At 36.5% G+C, this 21,394-nt stretch overlaps 1 protein-coding gene across 2 annotated transcripts in view; it reads right to left on the reverse strand.

Moving 5' to 3' along the window:
* The window catches only part of LOC148873645 (uncharacterized), an 88,625-nt gene that overhangs the window by 20,890 nt on the left and 46,341 nt on the right, over positions 1-21,394 (reverse strand). For both annotated transcript variants that reach the window (XM_088965983.1, XM_088965984.1), the window contains 11 exons: positions 20,263-20,353; positions 18,578-18,715; positions 18,205-18,468; positions 17,997-18,075; positions 9,961-10,052; positions 9,721-9,804; positions 9,410-9,484; positions 9,290-9,337; positions 7,441-7,536; positions 5,422-5,651; positions 19-3,560 (listed from right to left, as the gene is read on the reverse strand). In XM_088965983.1, the coding sequence (XP_088822109.1) occupies positions 19-3,560; positions 5,422-5,651; positions 7,441-7,536; positions 9,290-9,337; positions 9,410-9,484; positions 9,721-9,804; positions 9,961-10,052; positions 17,997-18,075; positions 18,205-18,468; positions 18,578-18,715; positions 20,263-20,353 (4,739 nt within the window). The remainder of the gene's footprint in view (positions 1-18; positions 3,561-5,421; positions 5,652-7,440; positions 7,537-9,289; positions 9,338-9,409; positions 9,485-9,720; positions 9,805-9,960; positions 10,053-17,996; positions 18,076-18,204; positions 18,469-18,577; positions 18,716-20,262; positions 20,354-21,394) is intronic.

Below are 21,394 nucleotides of genomic sequence, written 5' to 3' on the forward strand. Positions count from 1 at the left end.
AGAAAATAAGTAGTCTACCTGCTTTTGACATTCCTAATGTCTCAACATTTTTCCAAATGCTCTGAGGAATCAAAGCAATATCTTCCTCTGGGGAGTACAGGCAAGCATTTGCAAGAAGAACTAACGACAGCCATGTTAGTGGCCCATCAAACACTGGATATGAAAGTCTCCCAAAACCACAAACCACAGTATCAGCTGCACCAAGAAAGGACTGCAACTGATTGCGTTCAGCGAATGGGATATAGTCTGCCAGAAGTGCCATTGCATGAACCCTCAAAAGCATGGATGGATCAGAAGATGCAATCAGAGCTACCCTTTCCCATGTATTTGAGACTAGAACAGAGAGAACTGGCTCAGAAACAGAGGTAACTAGGTGAGATGCAACCAATTTATTGCAGACTATATATGGTAAGGTTGCTGTTCCAGTGTCTACATCTCGGCCAACGAGTCTTCCCAAGTACAGCAGTGCAATAGATCTTTGTTCAGGTTCTGGATGACCAAGCATTGTACAGAACAAATCAACTAATGAATCCTTATGCTCACGAAGGCCACCAATGCCTCTTGTGAACAAGATTAACAACCATTTATCAGTCTGGAGGCGCCATGAGATTTTTGGTGCATGAGAAGCAAAATGCTTAATTGCAGAGCAAACTGTACCAAGAACACTATCCAGACAAAAATACTGAGGAAACCCTAGTAGGTAATCAAGCATAACAGATGCAACTTGCCAGCAATGGTTGTTTTGAAGTATCACAACAACTCCAGCAAGCCCTTCAAGACCTACTTTCCAATGAATAGAGAAATGATCATTTGAATTGATTGCAATGAGATCCTCATTGTCATTCTCTCCACTAATAACAGCTTTTTGAATGGAGCACAAACATCTTGAGTAAATGAAACACTTGGCTGATGTAACAATCAGCTTTTTTGCAAGCTGATAATGAAGCTTCCAGCACTGCTCAATGGTTGGATAAAGTTTGGAGATCAAACCCTCTAAGTCCCTGGAAAAGCTTTCTACTACTTCAGAAGATAAAGCACAGCCCTTTCTATGTGAAATACCATTTAAATCCTTGGAATTGTCAAACTTCTCAGAAATTTTAGTTGCATTATCAGGACAAGAAGAGAAGTCCGAGTCATCAGCATGGACTTCAGCCTTGCATATGTCAGTAAATTGAGGCTTCTGAACTGGTATGTGAATTCCAAAGTCTCCTAAGCTATCAACTAAAAGAAGTTTGCAACTTTCAAGGACATTCTGAAATGCACACAGATAGTCATAGAAAGAAGATGTTGGCTCAAAAGTAGTAAAGTTAACCCATGAAACTAAAGATCTCAAAACTTCCATCTGCTTGTGAAAGGATAAATCAGTGAATATGGCACCCAATATAAAGATGGACAGAGCTCCCTGATATATTTTCTCCCTAGAATCATCCTGACAATCATCCCTTTGTCTGATATTACTGAAAAACTCGTCAAAGCATAGCGACTCAAAATTAAGGCATGAAGATTCATCAGTTAACAGTTTTTCATCATCAGATACCTTTCCTAGGGCATATGATATAAGTGGCTTCAACAAACGCAGAACAGAATCAAGAAACGAAACATCACAATATGAAGCTTTACATAATGACACTAATACTTGCACTACTCGAGGTATTTCAGGAACCATTGCTTCCATGTGCTCAACTACAATAGCTTCAAGTATGTATAGTACGATTGCCTTGGCATTCTTAGCAACATAACCTTTCAAAACATCAGAACCATTTCGAATGCAATTTTGGTCCTTTACTGTGGCCAAAAATGGCCATGAACAGACATCTGATAACCAACACAATAGATCTGGAACACTACTAGAGGGAAGCAACCTCAGTTGCAAGCCAACAGCCTCTAAAATAATCTCCCCAAAAGATTCAAATTGCTTTTTCATATTGGGGAAGAACCTATGCAGGTCAGGGTAGAGAACATGAAAACATCTGTCACCATATGACCGATCAGGAAGTTCAAACATCTTGACTGGATGATCTTGTGCATCTCCTGTATGTTCAGACCTCAGAGCCTCGTCTTTCTGGTAGACTGCATTATCTACCAGTGCAAATTCATCAGCAAAAATAGATAGTAAACATGCCAGTTGGGACAGATCAGAGGCAAAAAAGAGATGATCCTTGAGGTAACCTTTTGCATAACGAGATACTGCCATCCACCCCAAGAACCTAACAAGAGGGTAGGGGCTAGAAGAGAATTTAGGTATTCTCTGCATCCAGGATGAAAGTGGAACCAAAGTTCGGTACTGAAATCCACTGCTAAAGTTGAATGTTGAGTCTTGCCCTTCATCACCAGAACTAGCTGCAATGACTAATCTTTGAAGAATCACCCATCTTCGTTGCACAGCATATATTTTCTCAGGGTCCAGCTGGAGATTACCCTCTTTAAGTTGATAATAGAAAGATGTAAGAAGACCATTAAGATATTCACCAGATCCCAGTATGATGTCAATTACATGTTCTGGAGGACAGAATAGATCAGTGGCCGAATGCAACAGAAATAACAGGCTTTGCATGAGGATTTCATGCATAGAATATTGCTCTTTCTGTAATCGTAAAATCAGAAAATTACACAGCAAAGCCTGATTCTGTCGAACCAATGTCACAGCATCTGCAGAATTCAGATCTTCTGGAGATAATTTTATGCCACGCTCTTCTTTTGCAATATCATACGGGCAGCTTTCCCCATTTGATACCTTTATTTGATACTCCTTGTCCAATTCTGCCGCTTCAAGAAGTATTTGCAGCACAGTTTTGTCTCTTTTTCTTTCAAGTTGAGCTATAATTTCCAAGTCATTTTTATTCCATTTGGAGACCCTTCTCAGATCTTCAACTTCATACTTTTGAGGAATTGTAGTACCACTAAAATTCATCTTGTTCATAACCTTTGGAACACCTCTAAAGGCTGTCATAAAAAAAGGATTGACATAGCACTCTGCTGCTAAAAGCAATGCATCAATGGCAGCATCATGTCCCTCCATGGTAATCTCATGCTGTGAGTGCAAGTCTAATGCCAAATGTCGAAACTCAGAAGCCCTAAGTTCAGACTCATGATGGTTCATAAGTTGCAGGTAATCTGCCTGCAAGTTAAAGTATTCAATAGAAAATCCAACATCCATGATTAGGCCATTCTGAAACTGGTAGTTCGGACCTTTTTCAATTAGATGTTTCCCTTCAATGCTGTTATCAACATGAACAGATTCTGAGCCATTTTTCTCAGGAATACTTGCTTCAAAAATGTTAGAGACATTCCTCAGTGATATGTTTTTCAACTCTGGAGGAGCAAACAAAAGATTTACATCTTCAAAAGCATCGATGTTGCTGGATGCTTCATACAGGTCAGCCTTCCCATCACATTCATCTTGGTTATTAGGTTTTGAAGAGGAACCTCCTAGACGAGGGACAGAAGATACAGATTGAACAGAGAAAGATTCTTGCTCAGCAGCTTTAGAAACTAGACATTTACAAAGGTCAATTTCAGGTGGCAATGGCATGTTGGGTCCCAAAATTGCAAGAAGTACACTGCATTAAGAAACTTGTATGACTCAATCCATTCCAACAAAAGATAAAGATACAGTTGCTATTGAATGTCACCAACTGTTTTAATTATATAGATTTACTTAATGCAGCACTTTTTGTCACCAAGGATAAAAGCGAACCAAATGGATTGTCCTAGTGCTTTCAAAAATCAAAATAAATAAACTTGAGCTTTTTGAAATATGACATTGTCTAGACCTGAATTTTTCACAATAATTGCTCAAACAAGAAATAAGGATTGTCTGTGGTCAGAGGATTTTTAAATACAAAAGGACTACCCTTAACAAATCATTGGGAAAATGGAGGGCATTTTCAGACAATGGGTGGTAATTCTCAAGGATTTTGAGGGTACCACTACTGATCATTTCAGCAGGGATAGGGACTCTTTAATTTTCAATCCTTCCATAGTGTTCTAGGGGAAGTTTAGTAAGCTCCTTTTAACCTGTTGATAACAGTATTGTATCTTTTCTGTTTCAAAGGAACTCCTCCTTCCAATAAAATTCACCATTTATCAAAAAACAAGGGCTGTCTGTGGTCTGGATTTGGAACAGGTGTGTATAATCAGTATGTACATTGGAATATAACAGGATTATTGGATTGGATTAATGCGAATAAGGTTTTGATCCAAATAATAAACAGATATTTTTTTAAGGTCTATATCCTAACTGGATCTGAACAGGATCATAATAAAATCCAGCATAGTTGTCAAGGCAACGCCTAGGCGGGCGCCCAAGTCACAAGGCGCCCTTGGAGGCTTGCCTCGCCTAATTGCCAAGCAGTTTTCTATAGTGTGTTATAAAAAACTTTTATATTCTTAGTTTGTTTAGGTTATAATTATAAAATAGACATTTTTAAACTAAAATATTCATTTTGTGTGTTTACATACTATTTTTTTTATTATTTTCTTATTTGTTAGGATTTAATCAACACAACATTGCTAAATGCTGTATTGAACCCTCAAAGACTTCAAAACCTGAACCAATAAGGAAGAACATAAAATGTTGTCCAATCAACACACTTTCTTCTTTTTTCTTTACTAATTTTGTGTTTTTATATACTAATTTCTTCTTCTTCTTCCACCTTTTCTTTTCTTCTTTTCCTATAACAGAAATAGGGGTTCAGCCCCTATATTTTTTGAATTTTCTTTTCTTTCTTCTTTTTCTTCTCATGAATATGTTGGAATATGTTGATTTTCTATAATTCAACATGAAGTTTATACTTTTCTTATGAAAAATATGGATAATTTATTAAGGAAATATGATATGAAACCTAGGGAACTACCCTAGGATACATGTTTTTACTTAAAAAAATCCATCACCTAGGCACCCCCCTATCGCCTAGCCTCGCCTTGGCACCCTGAAAACTATGCAATCCAGAGCTTTAATTTATGAGAACAATAATACTTGGAATCTAATGTTTTACATAAAGAGGTAACCAATCAGGTGGGCATTCATAAGTCTTTCCGGAATCAGAGATTTTTCCATAGTTGGATAAGGCTTAGATGATGATGAATATTTCTACCATATCAATTTTCCTGTTGTTTTCCAGATATATATATAAAAAAAAAAAAAAAAAAAAAAAAACCCAAAAGCAAAACAATTCTTAAAAACTTACTCAGATCACAATAATTTGAATATTTGTGAAAGTTCATAGTGATTGTAATTTGTATATACTGCTGATGGTTATTATGAAATTTTGTGGAACTTTCAACAAAAGTTGAAACAAGACATAAGAGTCAAACATAAGGAGATATAAACCCAATAGTCATTCATGTTTTAAATGCAAAACCAACCAGTAAGATGCTATGTATCTCTCCTTGCAAAAAATAGATACAGATTAATACTACCTTGGAGCCACTGATCCACGCCTCCATTCAGATTCCATCGATGGAAGAACCGCATGTTTATGTACAGCTGTACGGATTACATTGAGTGCTATGGCACAAGTTTGTTCTTGTTTCTCTAGAAAAATTGCAGACACATCCCCAAAAGCAATTGTGTTTTTCACTGGTGTTATGGCAGGATCAAGAAAAGGCTCCAACATTTCCACCAGAAAGAGTATCTTATGCTTTACTTCCTGAAAGGTGTGAAAAGGAAAGTGTAAAACAGAACAATTAATGACACCAGATAACATGTAAATAAAAAGCAAAAGAACAGAAGAATCATAGGAACAATTTATCATATAGAGACAACCGGATGCAACAAAGTCTACTAGAAAATTAAAGTATTGAAAGGAAGAACCAAAGATTAAAGAAATGAAACAGATTGGTCTTCGATTCCAAGCTGCCATATCTACAAATCCAACCACTGAATCTTCTTGAAACATTGTTCATTTCATAATCATAAATATATGCTAAAACTTCAAAATGATGAATCAGCAGTAGCCTGGTGTAGGAACAAGGACAAGGTTGAGACAATCGGATCTCTGAAGATCTGAGGAAAAAGGGGTTGGTGAGGACAGAAATGGCCGGACCCCCGGAGGGGATGCACTGTGTACCCTCCTCTGGTGAGGATAATTCATCAAGCGCATAAAAATCAAGCTCAAAGTGATCTAATATGAAAGTTAGAAGGCCAAAAGTCAAAACGTGGATAATCATTGAGTGCATAAAAAATAAATGGAGCGAAGGAAGTTTATATTAAGCCTGAGCTTGATCTCTAAGGCAATACTAATTCAAGGATAATTCACTTTTCAAAACGGAGAGTCTAATGAAAATCAGTCTACCAGAAATTCCAAGGATTGAAAGAAGAGAAAGGAGCAAAAAAAAAAAGAGCAAAAAGTTCAAGACAAGGCAATAGGAGCAATCTTGTATAATTTCTTGGGGAAGGTTTCAGAAAACATATTTTCAAATCTGACCATTGGATCCACAGAACATTTTCATTGTCATGAACATATTCCATAAGCCTAAAAATGATCCAATAGAGACTTAGGCAGTAATCACAGGTCTGAGGGAAAAGGCAAAGAATATAGAAGAGCAGATAAAGAATGAGCAGAAGGTAACCAGGAATTACAGACATATGTTGAGAGAACTATAAAGAATTATAGAAGAGTTGCAGGCAAAAGTGGTGTGGGTCCCAAGGGCTGCCAATGGATTGGCAGATGAATTAGCAAAACAAGGGGTATCAAGATTGGGGCCAAATTGGTTAGGGACTGATGCATCTTTTATGGAGGTTAGTTGAGGCTAGTCTCCCCACTTGGGTTTTCCAATATGATGTACTCATATATTTCTTCTCATTAACAAAAGTTAGTATTGTTATTTATAAAAAAAAAAAAAAAAAAAAAAAAAAAAAACATGATTGTATCAGAGGAAGAAGATAATGCAGCAATAGGAAGTGGACAAAAATGGTGAACCCTTTATGGCATTTAGTTAGTTTTCTAACCTAATCCATTTTAAAATCTTTTCTTAGGAATTTTATTTAAAATTTTTGAGGGTCATTGATGTAATAAAATCTACTTATTTGGATTATGGGTATATTTTACTTCTAATTCATTGGTCCTAGTATCTAATAACAGATTGGGTAGGTTTAAGAAAGATTAAGAAGCTATTTCAGAGATATTTAAGTATTTCAACAGAGTGGAATGAATGGTAATTTGAATAGTGTTTTTCTTGGCAGAATAAGAAATTTAAAGCTAGCTTCTTCGCAGACCAGTATGGCCAGTTATTTGGCTCTTCCCTTCAATCTGTTCTTTGCTTTGCAAAATATAGGTTCACATAATTTTCAATGGAGAGCCAACCACATATAGTTGGAATAAGGCAAGGATGATGATGCTGATGATTTTCAATGGAGCTTTTACTGAAAGAGCCATACAAAACATGAAAACAAAAAATACAGACATAGCAAAGAGCAACTTAAGTGTAAAGAAGCACCTTATATTTAGAAAGTATATCATCCATATGTCCAGATAAAGCCAAAATCAAATAATTGAGAGCAGCCCGAGCTCGAGTAATAGAATAGCGAGCCCCCTAAACACATGTCAAAGCAACAAGATGAATTAACTTGCAAACAAAATAAACCACTAATAAATCAGGGATAGTCTTAAAAGATTTAGAGAATCAATTGCCTTGATATGCAATTGATGATGTTAAGAAAGGATGGCAGAGAATTGAAGCTTCGTCATGCTAAGAGACATCAACAATAGAGGCTGGTCTCCCCCATCCCATAAAACCATCACTTAAAAAATTTTGGCAGGTGTGTCATGGGCAACTTGGCAGAATCAGTAATAGAGGGAGCTTTTCTCTACACTCAAGGATACTACAATGACCCTTCTACATTTTTTATAACTGAAATGATTTCATGAAAATTAAACCAAAGAATTACACAATTAAGAAGGGAGAGATAAATTTGTAAAGAACTAGAGAAAACATCAAGGGGAGAAGAACACCCAAATAGTTAACTAGTAATATAGCTGCCCAAGTAAAATTTAGCACTCCCCAGCCCACTCCAAGCTAAAGAATTTGCAGAGATTTAAAGATCAGAACTAAATCTGAACAAGATGTAAAACCTAGATGCCAATGCTCAAGTTTAAATAATATGATAAACTCTCAAGAAAGAACAAATAAAGCCACCAACCATCCATCCAAAAATCATTTGAGAGTTCCCTTGTACCCAAGTTTAAAGTACCAATACAATTCTCCCAATACAGGGCATATTATATCGGTATCCATGGCCATTAATACGGGATATGCCCACAAATTGTGCATATCAGCACCATACGCCTCCATATTGGGTCATATCGGACCATACCGATGGATATGGCTCGATATGCACCAATACGAAAGTGTATCGGTGGCTAGTTTGATAAAACTGTACACTGACTGTTTTTAGATTGTTTTTGTACTTTAGTAAAAGTTGAAAGTTATAATTATAAAAACTGGAAAAAAAATAATTTAAGATTTAATTTCCCCCAAAAATTAAAATACTAAATAAATAAATGATATATATTTTACATATAAGTTGTATTTTAAAAATGAAAATATATTTATTATTTGAAAAAATAAAGTTATAATTTATATAAAAATACTAAATAAATAAATTTTCCCAACAAAATTAATAAAAATTGAAAACTATAATTTTAAAAACTGAAATAAATAATTTAAGTTTTAATTTTCCCCAAAAAAATAACAAAAAACCTAAAAATTATAAAAATAATTTATTTTATCTTCCTGAAATGATTTATATGTTTTATAACAATTATGTGTAAAACCACACAGTTATATGTTAAAAATGAAAACATATTTATTGTTTGAAAAGTAGTGTCATTATTTATATCAAAATAATAATTAAATAAATTTAACAAATTTTAATAAAATTAAAAATTATAATTATAAAAACTGAAATAAAGTAATAATTATTGTATGATGTGTACATGTTCTAGAGTCATGGTATTGTTGATTGTAATCTTTTTCTTCATATAACCTATTAAAGTGGCACAAAGAGAAACCTTATTTAATTACCTAATCTTCTGTAAGTAATATGATGATAGAATGCACAAGATACCAAATGTTTCAATAGTAAAATTGATTTTGAACATATCCCTGAGAATATTTTTTCCATGTTCATGCAACACAACCTGGAGGGGGATTCAATCTTTCAAGATGCCCTGTCTATCAATTACGAAAGTGGCATCCTTTGGCCACAATTTGAAAAAAAATAAAATAAAAATAAGTTCAAATATCTTTACTTTATATGGAATATGCAAGAACATGATAAACAAACCTGGATTGTGCCCAGAAGGTCCTCCAAAATCTCAATAGCTAGGTCAACCTGTAACAAAGGTTAGTCCTGAAATCAAAGAAATAGTAATAAAAAACGAACGGTCAAAATGATGTAACAAACCTTTGCTATCACAGTAGATATCCATGGTGCTAGTGGCCCAGAACACAGATCAATTAGAACACATGCTGCCTTTGCCTAAAGTGAAGTTTTCGACCAAATGAATTAATGCTATTCATATCCAAAATAGAACGCTATTTGATGAACTCTAAAAAAATTAATTATTGCATTTCAAGGGGAACCCAGAAAATGGTAAACATTTGTGCAACAAGGATTTTAATACAAATATTATAGTAACATGACACCAGAAACATAAAAAATAGAAAAGAGACAAGATTGTATTTAGAGGATGGTAGGATTTAGGAGTAACAAACATGTGATGGTAAAAAGGATGATAAATAGCCAGCACAAGAATGAAGAAGAGGATGGTACACTGATGAAGATGATGCTGCTACAATCTGCAATTATAATTTGATTGTCAGCAAAATGCATACAGACACATACATATATACACATATGTATTCATATATGTTTGTATGTGTGCAAAATAGATGAATAGTAATAGTAATGATGATAATAATAATAGTGATGATAAATCAAAATCACATGATAACCTGAGATAGAGCATGCTGCACAGATGGCTGTTTCCACTGCAAAAAATTATCATCCACTTGATCTGAAGTGCTGTTTACAGGAGGGCGAAGTGCTACACCATGCCACAGACAGCAAAATGTTCAAAAAATTGATCTACATCAGTCCAAGTGGTTGTATCATAAAAGCCTAAAGCATTTGTAAAGTGCTTGAAATGCATTTTTCCCTTTCATATTTAACATGAAGACTAAGATGTTTCACAACGTACCCAAAAAGAATCACCATCTAGAAGAGCTGCTTTTTTATTGATCAATAACAAATTCAAATTAAATTGATGAGAAAAATAATTACAGCACTGCAGATAGAGGTAAAAAGACCTAACTCTCCCCCAGAGAACAAAATAAAAAATTACAATACAGCCCAAAATATTTGATCTCTTCCCACCCCCTGCTTTGCAGTGTCTACAAATGCATTTCCTTTTCTCTTCACCCACTGAAATTGGATTTCCAGCCCCCTAGTTAGCCATTTAATTTCCCTTCTCTCATTAGCAAATTTCCAGTCCACTACCCATCTGTAACCAGCTTAGAGTCACCTTCAACAACAAGCTTTTGTATATTCAGATCCTTTGCCTTCCTTCTACCCTCCAATACAGCATAAATGTCAGCTCTAAGAGAGTTCCCCTCCCCAACGGGACCTGCATACATTGCAATCACCTTCCCACTCTCATCTTTGAAGACTCCCCCTACACCTTAAGAACCTGGATTGCCCTCGCTTCTCCCATCAAAATTTAACTTTATAAACCCAAGGTCTGGTGATGACCACACAGGACACACAACAGAACGAGCAGGAGCAGAGTTTGCCACCTCCACCCAGCTATTCAGCAACATCCCCAAAGATATATCATCAAACATGTCCAAAGATGTTAACCACTGCACCATCCTAACCGTTATTACTTCAATAATACCTTCTTTATTTCTTTCTTTTTCAGAGAACATCCCGGAATTCCTTTCCTCCCATAAAGTCCAGCATATAGCAGCCCTTACACACCTCCACATAATCTGTCCCCTTTTCTTAGGCCATCTAAGGAAAGAAGGACTAAACAAACTTTGAATATTCGGCAGAGGGGACCATCTGCAACCAACTAGAGCAAGAAACCTGTCCCAAATATCAAAAGCAAAGGGGCAAGAAATCAATAAGTGGTAGGAGCTTTTACCATTAGCCTTGCAAAGAATGCACCAATTAGAAGACAAGCACCAAGAAGGCCCTTTTCTTTGAAGCAAGTCACAGGTATTACATCTTTCCAAAAAGGCTTCCCAACAAAAGGCTCCAACCCTTGGAGGGATCGACTCACCCCAAAACTTCCTTTGCAGGAAAATCTAGAAGAACTACTTTTATCAAGGGGATTCCACTTTTATTGCTTGGGTACTTAAAGTCTGGAACCTTGACCTTATGCTGGAATCGACTTACCGATGATCAGTAGACATCTTTTCTTTTTTTTTTTTCTTTTTTTCATGAGCTGTGAACATCTTTGTGCTTGAAATTTACCCACAAAAAATATGGGAAGTAGAAATATATTGAAGCTCAGCATAACACTTGATTCTCCTTCACCCATAATTTCTGTTTTATACCTCTGGTCCAGGTGGTCCTATACTCCTATTGTCCTTTGTGATGTGTGAGAAGCTATGGCATCTTCAGGAGTGTTTGTGCAGGATGTTGGTAAGGTGGAAGTAAGATTAGAAGTTTGAGATGTGTACTTAGTAGGTAGTTTCCTCGATTCAGATCCAAACAAAAGAGATGTTGGAGGTTGGGCTTGGAATGAATGGAGAAACAAAGGTTTCCAAATAGTGAGGCGATTGAACACTGGTCTAATTCTGTTCATATTCAAGCGAAAAGAAGAACCAGAAAATATTCAAGGAGATGAAGCAGAAGAAAGATATAGATACCCTGAACTGAGATTAGGTCAATAGTATCCAATGGTGGGGCAAGTGACGAATACGGTAGGAAGGTGCTATTTCTGGATTAACATATACAGGATACCACTTCATATGTATACCCAGACTTTCAAAGCAATAGAAGAGGTGTTTTGAAAGTTCAAGAGATACAACTTTCAAAATCAAAGGTGGAACAAACTCAAGTTCGCATGAGTTTTGGTTGAGAGTCAAGACTGAGACTGTCCAAATAATCCTGTTGAAATTAGAACTGTACTTTTCTGGTGATTGGTGGGGTCTTTGAAATCAGATTAGCAATTGAAGGAGAAGATCCTACATTTGGTGTTAGAACAATGGTGATGGAAAAGGAGTTGCAGGGGAGCAAGGGGGGAGTGAGGAGTTGGAGAAATGGAAAGGGTGAAGGTTGGGGAGGGAGAGGAAGAGATATAAAGGAGAAAAGAGAAGGAAGATGATTCGGTGAGGAAGGAGAAGGCCAAAGAGGTATTATATAAGGGGATTAGAGGGAAAAAATGAGGACAAGGAAAATCATGTTATATTAAGTAGTTTGGTCCATTGGCCCATGGGTGATATTGGGCCAAGTAATTGGTGGGCTCATGAGGACCCTAATACCAAACATGTGGATATTTTTCAACTGATGATGAAGACAGTGGGTCAAGACATGTGTTGGGCTAAGTTAAGTTTCCAACTTAGCTGTATCCAGGCAAGGAGAAGTGCGGGCTGACCCAAGCGATGTGTTTGCCAAGACCTTGAGGATAACCTAAAGAAAGGGAATGTATTTGAATAGAAGGAAAACCAAGGAGGGCTTTGGGAGTCAAAGATGATAGAAAGCATGCAGACAGGGATAAAAGGGAAAGGCGAATATCAATAGCACATCACAAGGTACAAATATAAGAAGGAAGAAAAGATTGAGAAAGGCAGAAGTTCCAGAGCTGGAAAGGTGATTGATCAAAAGATTATGGATGAAACTTCATCTAGAAGAAGGGAAGTTGGAGTTGCAGCAATAGCATGTGGAAGAGGTCGTGGTACGATTCAGAACATGGCTGGAGATCAGGATGTTGGTATTGAAGGCAGAAGTTACAAAATGATCTAGGGTTTTTCTCTGGCATCAGGGTTCTGAACGAAGAGAAAGTGGGAGCTTCCTTCCTTCCAAAAATATCCAAGAGGAGGAGGAAGAGGGTGGGAACAAAGGTGAGTTGGGGGTTGGAGCTGACATGGAAGTGCAGGAAGTCTTGTCGAGAAGGGAGGCTGCATGCTGAAATTCGAGGTACTTATGAAAAAGAAGTGAGAGAAGGTTTACTATAAGTGTTAGAGGGGAGAACCAAAAAGGTTAGGGGCAGAGTGGGGGGATGTGTTTCAAGAGAAAGATTGGGTTGGGGGAATCGGGTTCCAGGAAAGAAGGGTGGAGTGGGTTCACAGATTCTGGTTTGGAAGCAGATCAAAGAGAAGTAAGAGCCAAAGGTGGGTCCAGAATGACTATCAGTAACAATGTGGTTGGGCTTGTCAAGCTGTGAGAAAGAAGTAAGAATTGAGAAGGTTCTGGTTAAAATGGAAGAGTGGAGAAGAGATACGGCATCAGAAACAAAGGACAAGGAAGTATCGACAATACGGATGGAGGAGAGAGTTTGGTTTCATCTTGTTCCAGAGTCTATAAAAGAAAAAGAAACAATCAAACAACACCTTTATAGGAGGTTGATGAGAATTCAGTTGATAAAGGGGAGGAAAAAGAGGAAGGTGATTCAAGTGAAGATGAGATTACAGTGGATGAAACCCATGAAATTGAAAACTCAGTTGACTTGGAAAAGGTATTGAATATAGAGGTAGAATTGAGCAAGGCCTTGGGTTTGTCGATTTTACAGGAAGAGGAATTCACTAGGAAGATATTCAAAAATCTAGAGGAAAATTTTCCGATGCCTGTGAGAGAGCCTAAAACAGAAGTCAAAGAAAATGTTTCAAAAGATGAAGGCAGACATGATAACCAGAGATCAGGTAAGCATGCCAGGTTAGCCAATGGAAAGGGTGAATGTCTAGGACATAGTTGTCAAGGCAATAACTAGGCAAGTGCCTAGGCGACTAGGAACCCATGGAGGTTCACCTCACCTAATCGCCAAGCAATTTTGTACATTGTGTTATAAAATACTTTTATATTCTTAATTATTTTAGATTATAATTATAAAATAGACATTATTAAACTAAAATATTCATATTGTGTGTTTATATGCTAATTTCTTTTTATTATTTTCTTATTTATTAGGGTTTAATCAACAGACATTACTAAATGCTGTATTGAACCCTGAAAGACTTCAAAACCTAAACCAATAAGGAAGAACTTAAAATTTTGTCTAATTAACACATTTTCTTTTCTTGTTTTTTTTTATTATAAAATGAAAATTCATTAAAAGAAGAAAAACATTACATCCTGAAAGGTGATAAGGAATCACCCATATACAACCAACACCAAAAAGCTGATAGAAAAAACAGAACTAAAATCCATCCAAGTTGCAGAGTTGAAACTCCAAAATATCCCCTAATCTGACATCCAAATCCTCTCTTAAAACTAGGACAAATGCTGGAGAGACCAGAACCCAAACTGCAACCAAGATACTAACAATTGCCACAATCATGACCAAATTCCAGCATTTGTCTTTGGAACCTCTTCTGATCTTTTCTTTCATAAACTCACAAAACCGGGAAAAAAATGCCAGCATGAAGTGCAACCTTGAAGGCACCAGAAACAAAACTCCCCTATCAAACCCGAGACTTCTATAATTCCTCAAAAGCTTCCCCCCTCACCAACCACTGCTTTGCAGCTCCCCCATCATTCTTCATCCACTATTCCTTCCTCTCCCCCTTCGCCTTTCCCCCTTCCCCCCAAACTTTCAGTTTGTTCGCCTCTTCCCTTCTGTTTCTTTGAAATTGTTCAATTGCTTTCCTAACCACCACTTCCCTCCCCCCTGCAAGAATGAATAATCCAAGAGACTTCCCAATTTCAACCTGTCGATACACTAGACTATCGAAACCCACCCTTTCCTTTTTGGGAATGCCATCCTTAGAGAACATTTCATTTCCACTTCCCCCCACTCTCCTTTCCCCTTGTTCCTCAAGCTGAAGTTCTATGGCTTCCTTATTTTCCACCCCTCCTGTTCTTTCATCCTTCCCCCTTCCTTCCATTGCCACCTTTTCAATGGCTTCCTTCTCATCTAAGCTCTCCTTACCTTCCCCCTCAAACAGGGACCTCTAACCCATTTCTTTCCCTCTCCTCCTTTGACAACTCCTCATCTTTTTGAATGGAAGGGAGAGAATCCGACGCCGTGTTAGCCGGGTCTAACTCTGTAGATGTTACCTTGTCTCAATCTTTCAATAAGGGTTGACCTTTAGCCTTAATTTTCACACGTTTTCTTTTGTAAAGTCTCTTAAATCTGCAGCAAGGGCTGTCCCCAACTAACCCTTCCTTGAACCTGTGAAAAACTTTGGTCACATGAACCAATTACCTATTACCCAACCCTTTGAAATTTCTGAGATCCCCTGTTTTACTAGTGCCACTAGCAGAATTCTCCAAAGTTCCTTCAGTCCTCCCACCTAGATCCACCCCCAGTTTACCTACTACAACCAATTTCCTTACTACTTCCTCCTCAAACAACTGCTCCCCTTCCTCTGCGGTTGTTTCTCCCACAGACCCCAGGTCCAACTCCCTACTGTCAGTCTTTCTTGGACTTCCCATGCTCTTTGACCCAATATCTAGAGCTATTGCTCCATCCCCTTCAAACTCGGCTAGGTCCGTATACTTGACTATCATTGATTCCAGATGATTTCCTCTACTACGACCTTGTCTTGCACGATACCATTAGACGAATCCAGCAAAAGTACTTGAGATTCTTCCAGACACGAATCTGATCCTGATTCAGGCATCGAACTTCTTAGACATTTTGGCAGGCTCGTCTCTCCAGATCAGATATACCTTGTAATCATCCACTCTGATACCTCCTTCTTCCTCTTTCCTTCACTCCAAGAAAGTTTCGAGACTTGGTTCTTAAAACCTGCTGATTTTTTCACCTTCTAACAAATGAACTCAATGGTCTTCCCCCACCTTCTTCTAGATGAACCAATTCATGCCACACTTCTTCATTGTCTCAAACAATGTTTTCAAACCGCCATTGACCCAGACGATCAGACTGTTCGGCCCGGGAACCGCCATTGACCCAAACAATGTTTTCAACGGTTTTTGGTTGTTTTTTTTTTTTTGAAAAGGAAAGAAATTTATTAGATTAAACTTTTAAAAGTACAAAACAGAACCTCCCAACAACAAGGCAAGCCTGAGAACCCCCCATTACAAGCACCAAATTGACTGATTTCTCAGTAACTGAGATACATCTATATGTCAGAATTCTGGGGTAACCGGAGCTACATCTTTGGTTGTTTTTTATTTTTTTAATTTTTTTTGTCAGAACGCGTCCATTCGAACCAGTCGGCCAAACTGTCAACTCAGAAACCAATGGCCATAACAGTTCCAGTTTCGGGTCGTTTTTAATTGGTAAGCGATTCGATGGGGTGGTGACGCAGTTGGCTAGTGCATAGGTCTCATAGCTTTCTTTTCTTCTTTTCTTATAATAAAAATTGGGGTTCAGCCCCAATAACTTTTGAATTTACTTTCTTTCTTCTATTTCTCCTCATCAATATGTTGATTTTCTATACTTTAACATGAAATTTATACTTATGAAAATTATGGATAAACATTAAGGAAATATGGTTATGGAACCTAGGGAACTACCATAGCTACCAATAGGATATATATATATATGTTTTTTACTTAAAAAAATTCATTGCCTAGGCGACACCTAGGCACCCACCTAGGCAACTATGGTCTAGGAGTATATCAGTTGTTTGAAAAGAACAAGGTGCTTGAATTAGAAAGCGCCAAGAAGAAGTCTGAAGATTTAAGGGATTTTAGGAAGGCTACACTTGCAGCGAGAAGATTTAGTGTCAAATTCTTGTGAGATTAAGAAGTGGATTGTTTGGCCTTGGGCCAAGCAAGAAGGTGATGAAATTCAAGAAAGCTCTAAAGGAACAGGGACAATCTAATCGTGTTCAATTCATCTTGGGATTGGACTATTATCTTGTGTTGGGACTTGTTCTTTATTTGTCCTCTCATATAGGGTTTAGTTTGTTGTGAGATTGTCGTTTGGACTTTGGAAGTCCGCTTATCCAATTTAGGGGTGGAGGGCTGCTGGTTTTTTCAATGTTGGAGTATTTTGATTCTTGTAGATTCTTTCTTGTTAGGTTTTTTCTAGTTTGGAGATTTGGAAGGGATTTGGAGTTTTTTATTTTCTTTCTTTCTTCTCTCGGGTGGTTTCTGGTCACCTTTCTTGTATTCTTATTTTTATTTTAGAAAATTTTATTTTATTAGCAAAAATAAGGATACGGATTGAAGTATTGATAAATCATTTGAGGACCTGTAATTTAACAATGGATATGGCACTAAACAGAATGGAATGATGGAACATGATTCATGTAGCCAAAACCCCATATAGTCGGGAATTGGGACAAGGCTTAGTTCAGTTGAGAAAAGGAGGAGAAGGAAGAAAAAGAAAAGCACTTAACTCGTTTAATTCCCAAAAGAATGTGAAGGAATTCCAAAGAGAACCTAATATGATAATCCAATATATACGAATATTAAGTTTCGAATATTCAATCTAAACTTCTAACACTAATTATCCCTAAAGAACTTACAGAGAAAACTGTAATATGATCATCAGAAACAAAGTCATTATTATCTGTCTTCAGCAGACCTAATTGGATTGAAAATGCAAATCTCTTCTCTTTCTGCTTTTTTTTTCTTTTTAATTTTGGATTATAAGCACACAAGATAAAAAGGACAACCTGTCATAAACTGAAACTTTATATAGTTCCCATGTTTCAATCTAGAGCCATGTAGTCATAGTATCTAGGCATTTAGACATCTCTAAGTGATGTAAGAAATGATGGTTATTACATTACCAGTTCATTATATGGATCGCCATATGTGCAATATTTCCAATTTTCCATTGTAAACAATATCCTAAAACAAAGTCATACCTATGCTCAAAAGGATTGAAAAAAAAAGGGATATGTAGTACCTGGGAGAAGGGCTTGCATTAGCGGTAGAACAGACCAAAAGTCTGAACTACTATCAGCCAACTTGGCACAGAGAAGAGGCTGCAAATTTGATTACAATAGAGTAAAAGGGATAGAAATGTTAGTATTCTATTTAACCAATATACATGCCACAGGGACAAAAGTAATCTTCTGGCCACATGGTAAATGAATGTAAACCCCATAATTCACCTGTGATGCACAAGCATAGAGAACATGTAGAATTCCTTCTTCTATGGAACTAATATCCAAGACGTTAAAATAATTTGTTTCCCAGTTATCATCAGGTATTTTGAATTCTTCTCCAAACAAGACCGAGTAATCAGCTAAGGACACATAATTGGATGCCTCAGTTTTCAGTGTCTCATCAAAAACTGAAGATGTCAATTCACTGGATAATACCGATGCTTGCAGTGGTGTACCGGGCTCTATGAGCTTCTGTAGAATTCTACAGGCCTGAAGCACAGTGAAAGTATCTTAATCACCAGAATAATCTCAATAGCCAGGGAAAGAAGGAAAATAATTGAGCACCACAGCACAGGTAAAGAGCACTTCCAATACCTACCGTTCGGCAAATAGTACCTAGATGAGAATCTCTATATGCCTTCCTCAGAAGAATGAACACCACATCTGAACGAAACACTATCGAACAGGAAGCAGGTTGGATGAAAGGTGAAGGGCTGCGTGATCTCCTTGGCTGGGACTGCACAAAAGATAAATTGAGTAAACTGCCATTAATATCAACACCACAAACAAACTGAAAAGGGGCACAGAAACCAAGTTGAGATGCAAGAAACAAGATTTTTCCAAAATGAACCTGTATGAAACATCAGAGATATGCTAAGCTCCTTCAAAGTATGATTCATAATTTTGGAATGCATGGGTGTTACACCATGCACGGAAATGAGGAAATTTCTAGAATATTTTGCCAATTTCACTATGATATTTAGATAATCTGATAAAATCAGGGAAGTTACTAAAACTATGAAATTTTTCTCAAAAAAAATACTAAAAATATGGAATTTATTAGAGTGAGAATCCTCTTTTGTAGTTGCTGTCTTTTTTCTCTGTTTTCTTTAGAAATATCAAGTCTTAGTAAGTGAATCATATTTAGAATAGTAAGCCAACCATCTAATTTGTTTAGGAAACAATTATTAAAAAATTAACAATTTTAATGAAATATCAGAAAAAATCAATGGTATTCTGAGCTTTTCAATCTTGGATGTATAATTTATCAATGGAATTCGAAATATAATTTCTGAACCATGCCTTCAGGAAATTCATCATCATATCATTGGTCATGGCAACACAACAAGCACTCTTTGGACCAGCTATGGACCAATTTCAGCATGTTCTACAACCTCAACAGCCATGCCTTTGATCAACTTATTATTGGTAGAACCTTTTGATAACTCAATGCTCATAGCAAAACAATAATAGCAGCAACACAATGATACAAAAAAGGAACCAATGAGATATGGTGACTCATAGGCTTTCATAGGTTGCATGAGAGAGTAGTGTTACATCAACCCATGTAAGAAGGCTCATTAACACAAAATAATAAGACACACTAGCTTTTAACATTCAGTCCACCATCTCTACACTTGTACTACATATATTAACAATGTTATTTGTCCATAATTATCAAAAGAAAACAATGTTAATTGTCCATGTTATTAGCATGGAGAAATTAAGATAAGGTTTGCAAGGAGAATGCAATCTGACTATATAGCCAATGTTATAGTCTCTATCTCTAACCACAATCAATTTCGGACAAATCAAAGTAATTCCATGAAAATAGAAGATTTTCTACAGGTGATTTAAATGGGCATATGGAGAAAACAAGTGCAGATTATTATATGGTGCATATAGGGCTTAGTCTTCGGAAGGGAATGAAATAGGAGATACAGTTTTAGAATTTGCAATTACTTGTAATATTGTCAATATTAAACATATATTTAAAAAGAAGGATAAATACTTAATTAGATATAAAAGTTGATCAAATTTTAAGTCAAATAGATTTTTTCCTTACAAGGAGAACAAAAAGAATCATGTGCAAAGACTGCAAAGTTATTCCAGGGAAAAGCAATTGCTTATAATATGTCTGAATCCAAACATAAAGTATGGAGGGAATTGTGTTCACTAGAACAGAAGGCAAGACATGAATGATGAGTCATAAAGCAAGTGAAGGAGAAAATGAGATAAGCAAACAAAGAGAAAAAAGACCAATATGAACGTAGAAGCACTTACCTCAAAATTAGAGGAAACCATTAAAGTAGATGCCTGGTTAATCCTAGAAACATCTGAGTCGACAAAGTTACCTGAAGACCTTGTTGTTTCCCTATAAATCAAAAATAGATAAATTTTTCATAAATTAAAAACATTTACTGTTGATGGTTGAAAATAACAACTACAAATACAGATATAAGTTACAACTACCACCTTCAAATAAGTAACACTTTATATAATAGAGAAGCCAAGTAAACCAACATTAGAATCAGGAGTTTAGAACAAAATTATAGCATACATTGTATTGTCAATACTTTTGATCATTTCAAATTGAACCAACATACTTGAAGTTGGAGATGATAATCATTTTTAGATAGTAAAATCCTCATCATCATCATCCATGCCTTACCCAACTATATGAGGTCAGCTACATGAATCCTGCTTTGCCCTAGGGCTATCAATGGATCAGGTCGAGGTAGAACCAGTCCCAAACTGATTATTAATTGGGACAAAATCACACACCCAGAACTGTCCTAGTCAATAGTTGGATCTATCAGGTCCAGACCCGATTATTCTGAAAACTATATTTTTTATTTAAATAATACCTTAACATTTAAATTTTGATAATATAACCTTAGTAAAATGATAGAAAAATACTACATTAGTTATATGTTAATAAAATAAACATTTTTAACTAATATTATCTATCAAATTTACCATTTCAAATATAAAATATGATAAAAATTATAAGAAAATATTATATATTTAATAAAATAATTGGGTCAGGGTCTGAATCGGTTCGGGACAAGTAAGAACCAGAACCAACCCAATTATTAATCTGGACAAAATCATAGAACCAGAACTGTTATAATCGGTTCAGCCAGTTCAAGTCTGTCGGGTAGACCTGACCCATTGAAAGTGCTAGCTTCGCCTATCCGTTCTATTCTGGCCACCAGTTTCTGGGTTGACGGTTCGAACGGATGGCCCATTCTGACAAAAATTAAAAATTAAAAAAAATAATAATTAAAAAGAAAAAAAATGGCCAAAAAAACATTGAATGGGTCGACGGGTCGACAATTCGACTGCCCGGGTCAATGGATCGTTGACTGATTCAATGGTTTTTGGCCAGGGACTAGGTTTGGGGTAAAACGGA

This window comes from Nelumbo lutea, chromosome 1, assembly GCF_056320005.1.
Source record: "Nelumbo lutea isolate HS-2025 chromosome 1, American lotus-T2T, whole genome shotgun sequence".
NCBI classification, from domain to species: domain Eukaryota; kingdom Viridiplantae; phylum Streptophyta; class Magnoliopsida; order Proteales; family Nelumbonaceae; genus Nelumbo; species Nelumbo lutea.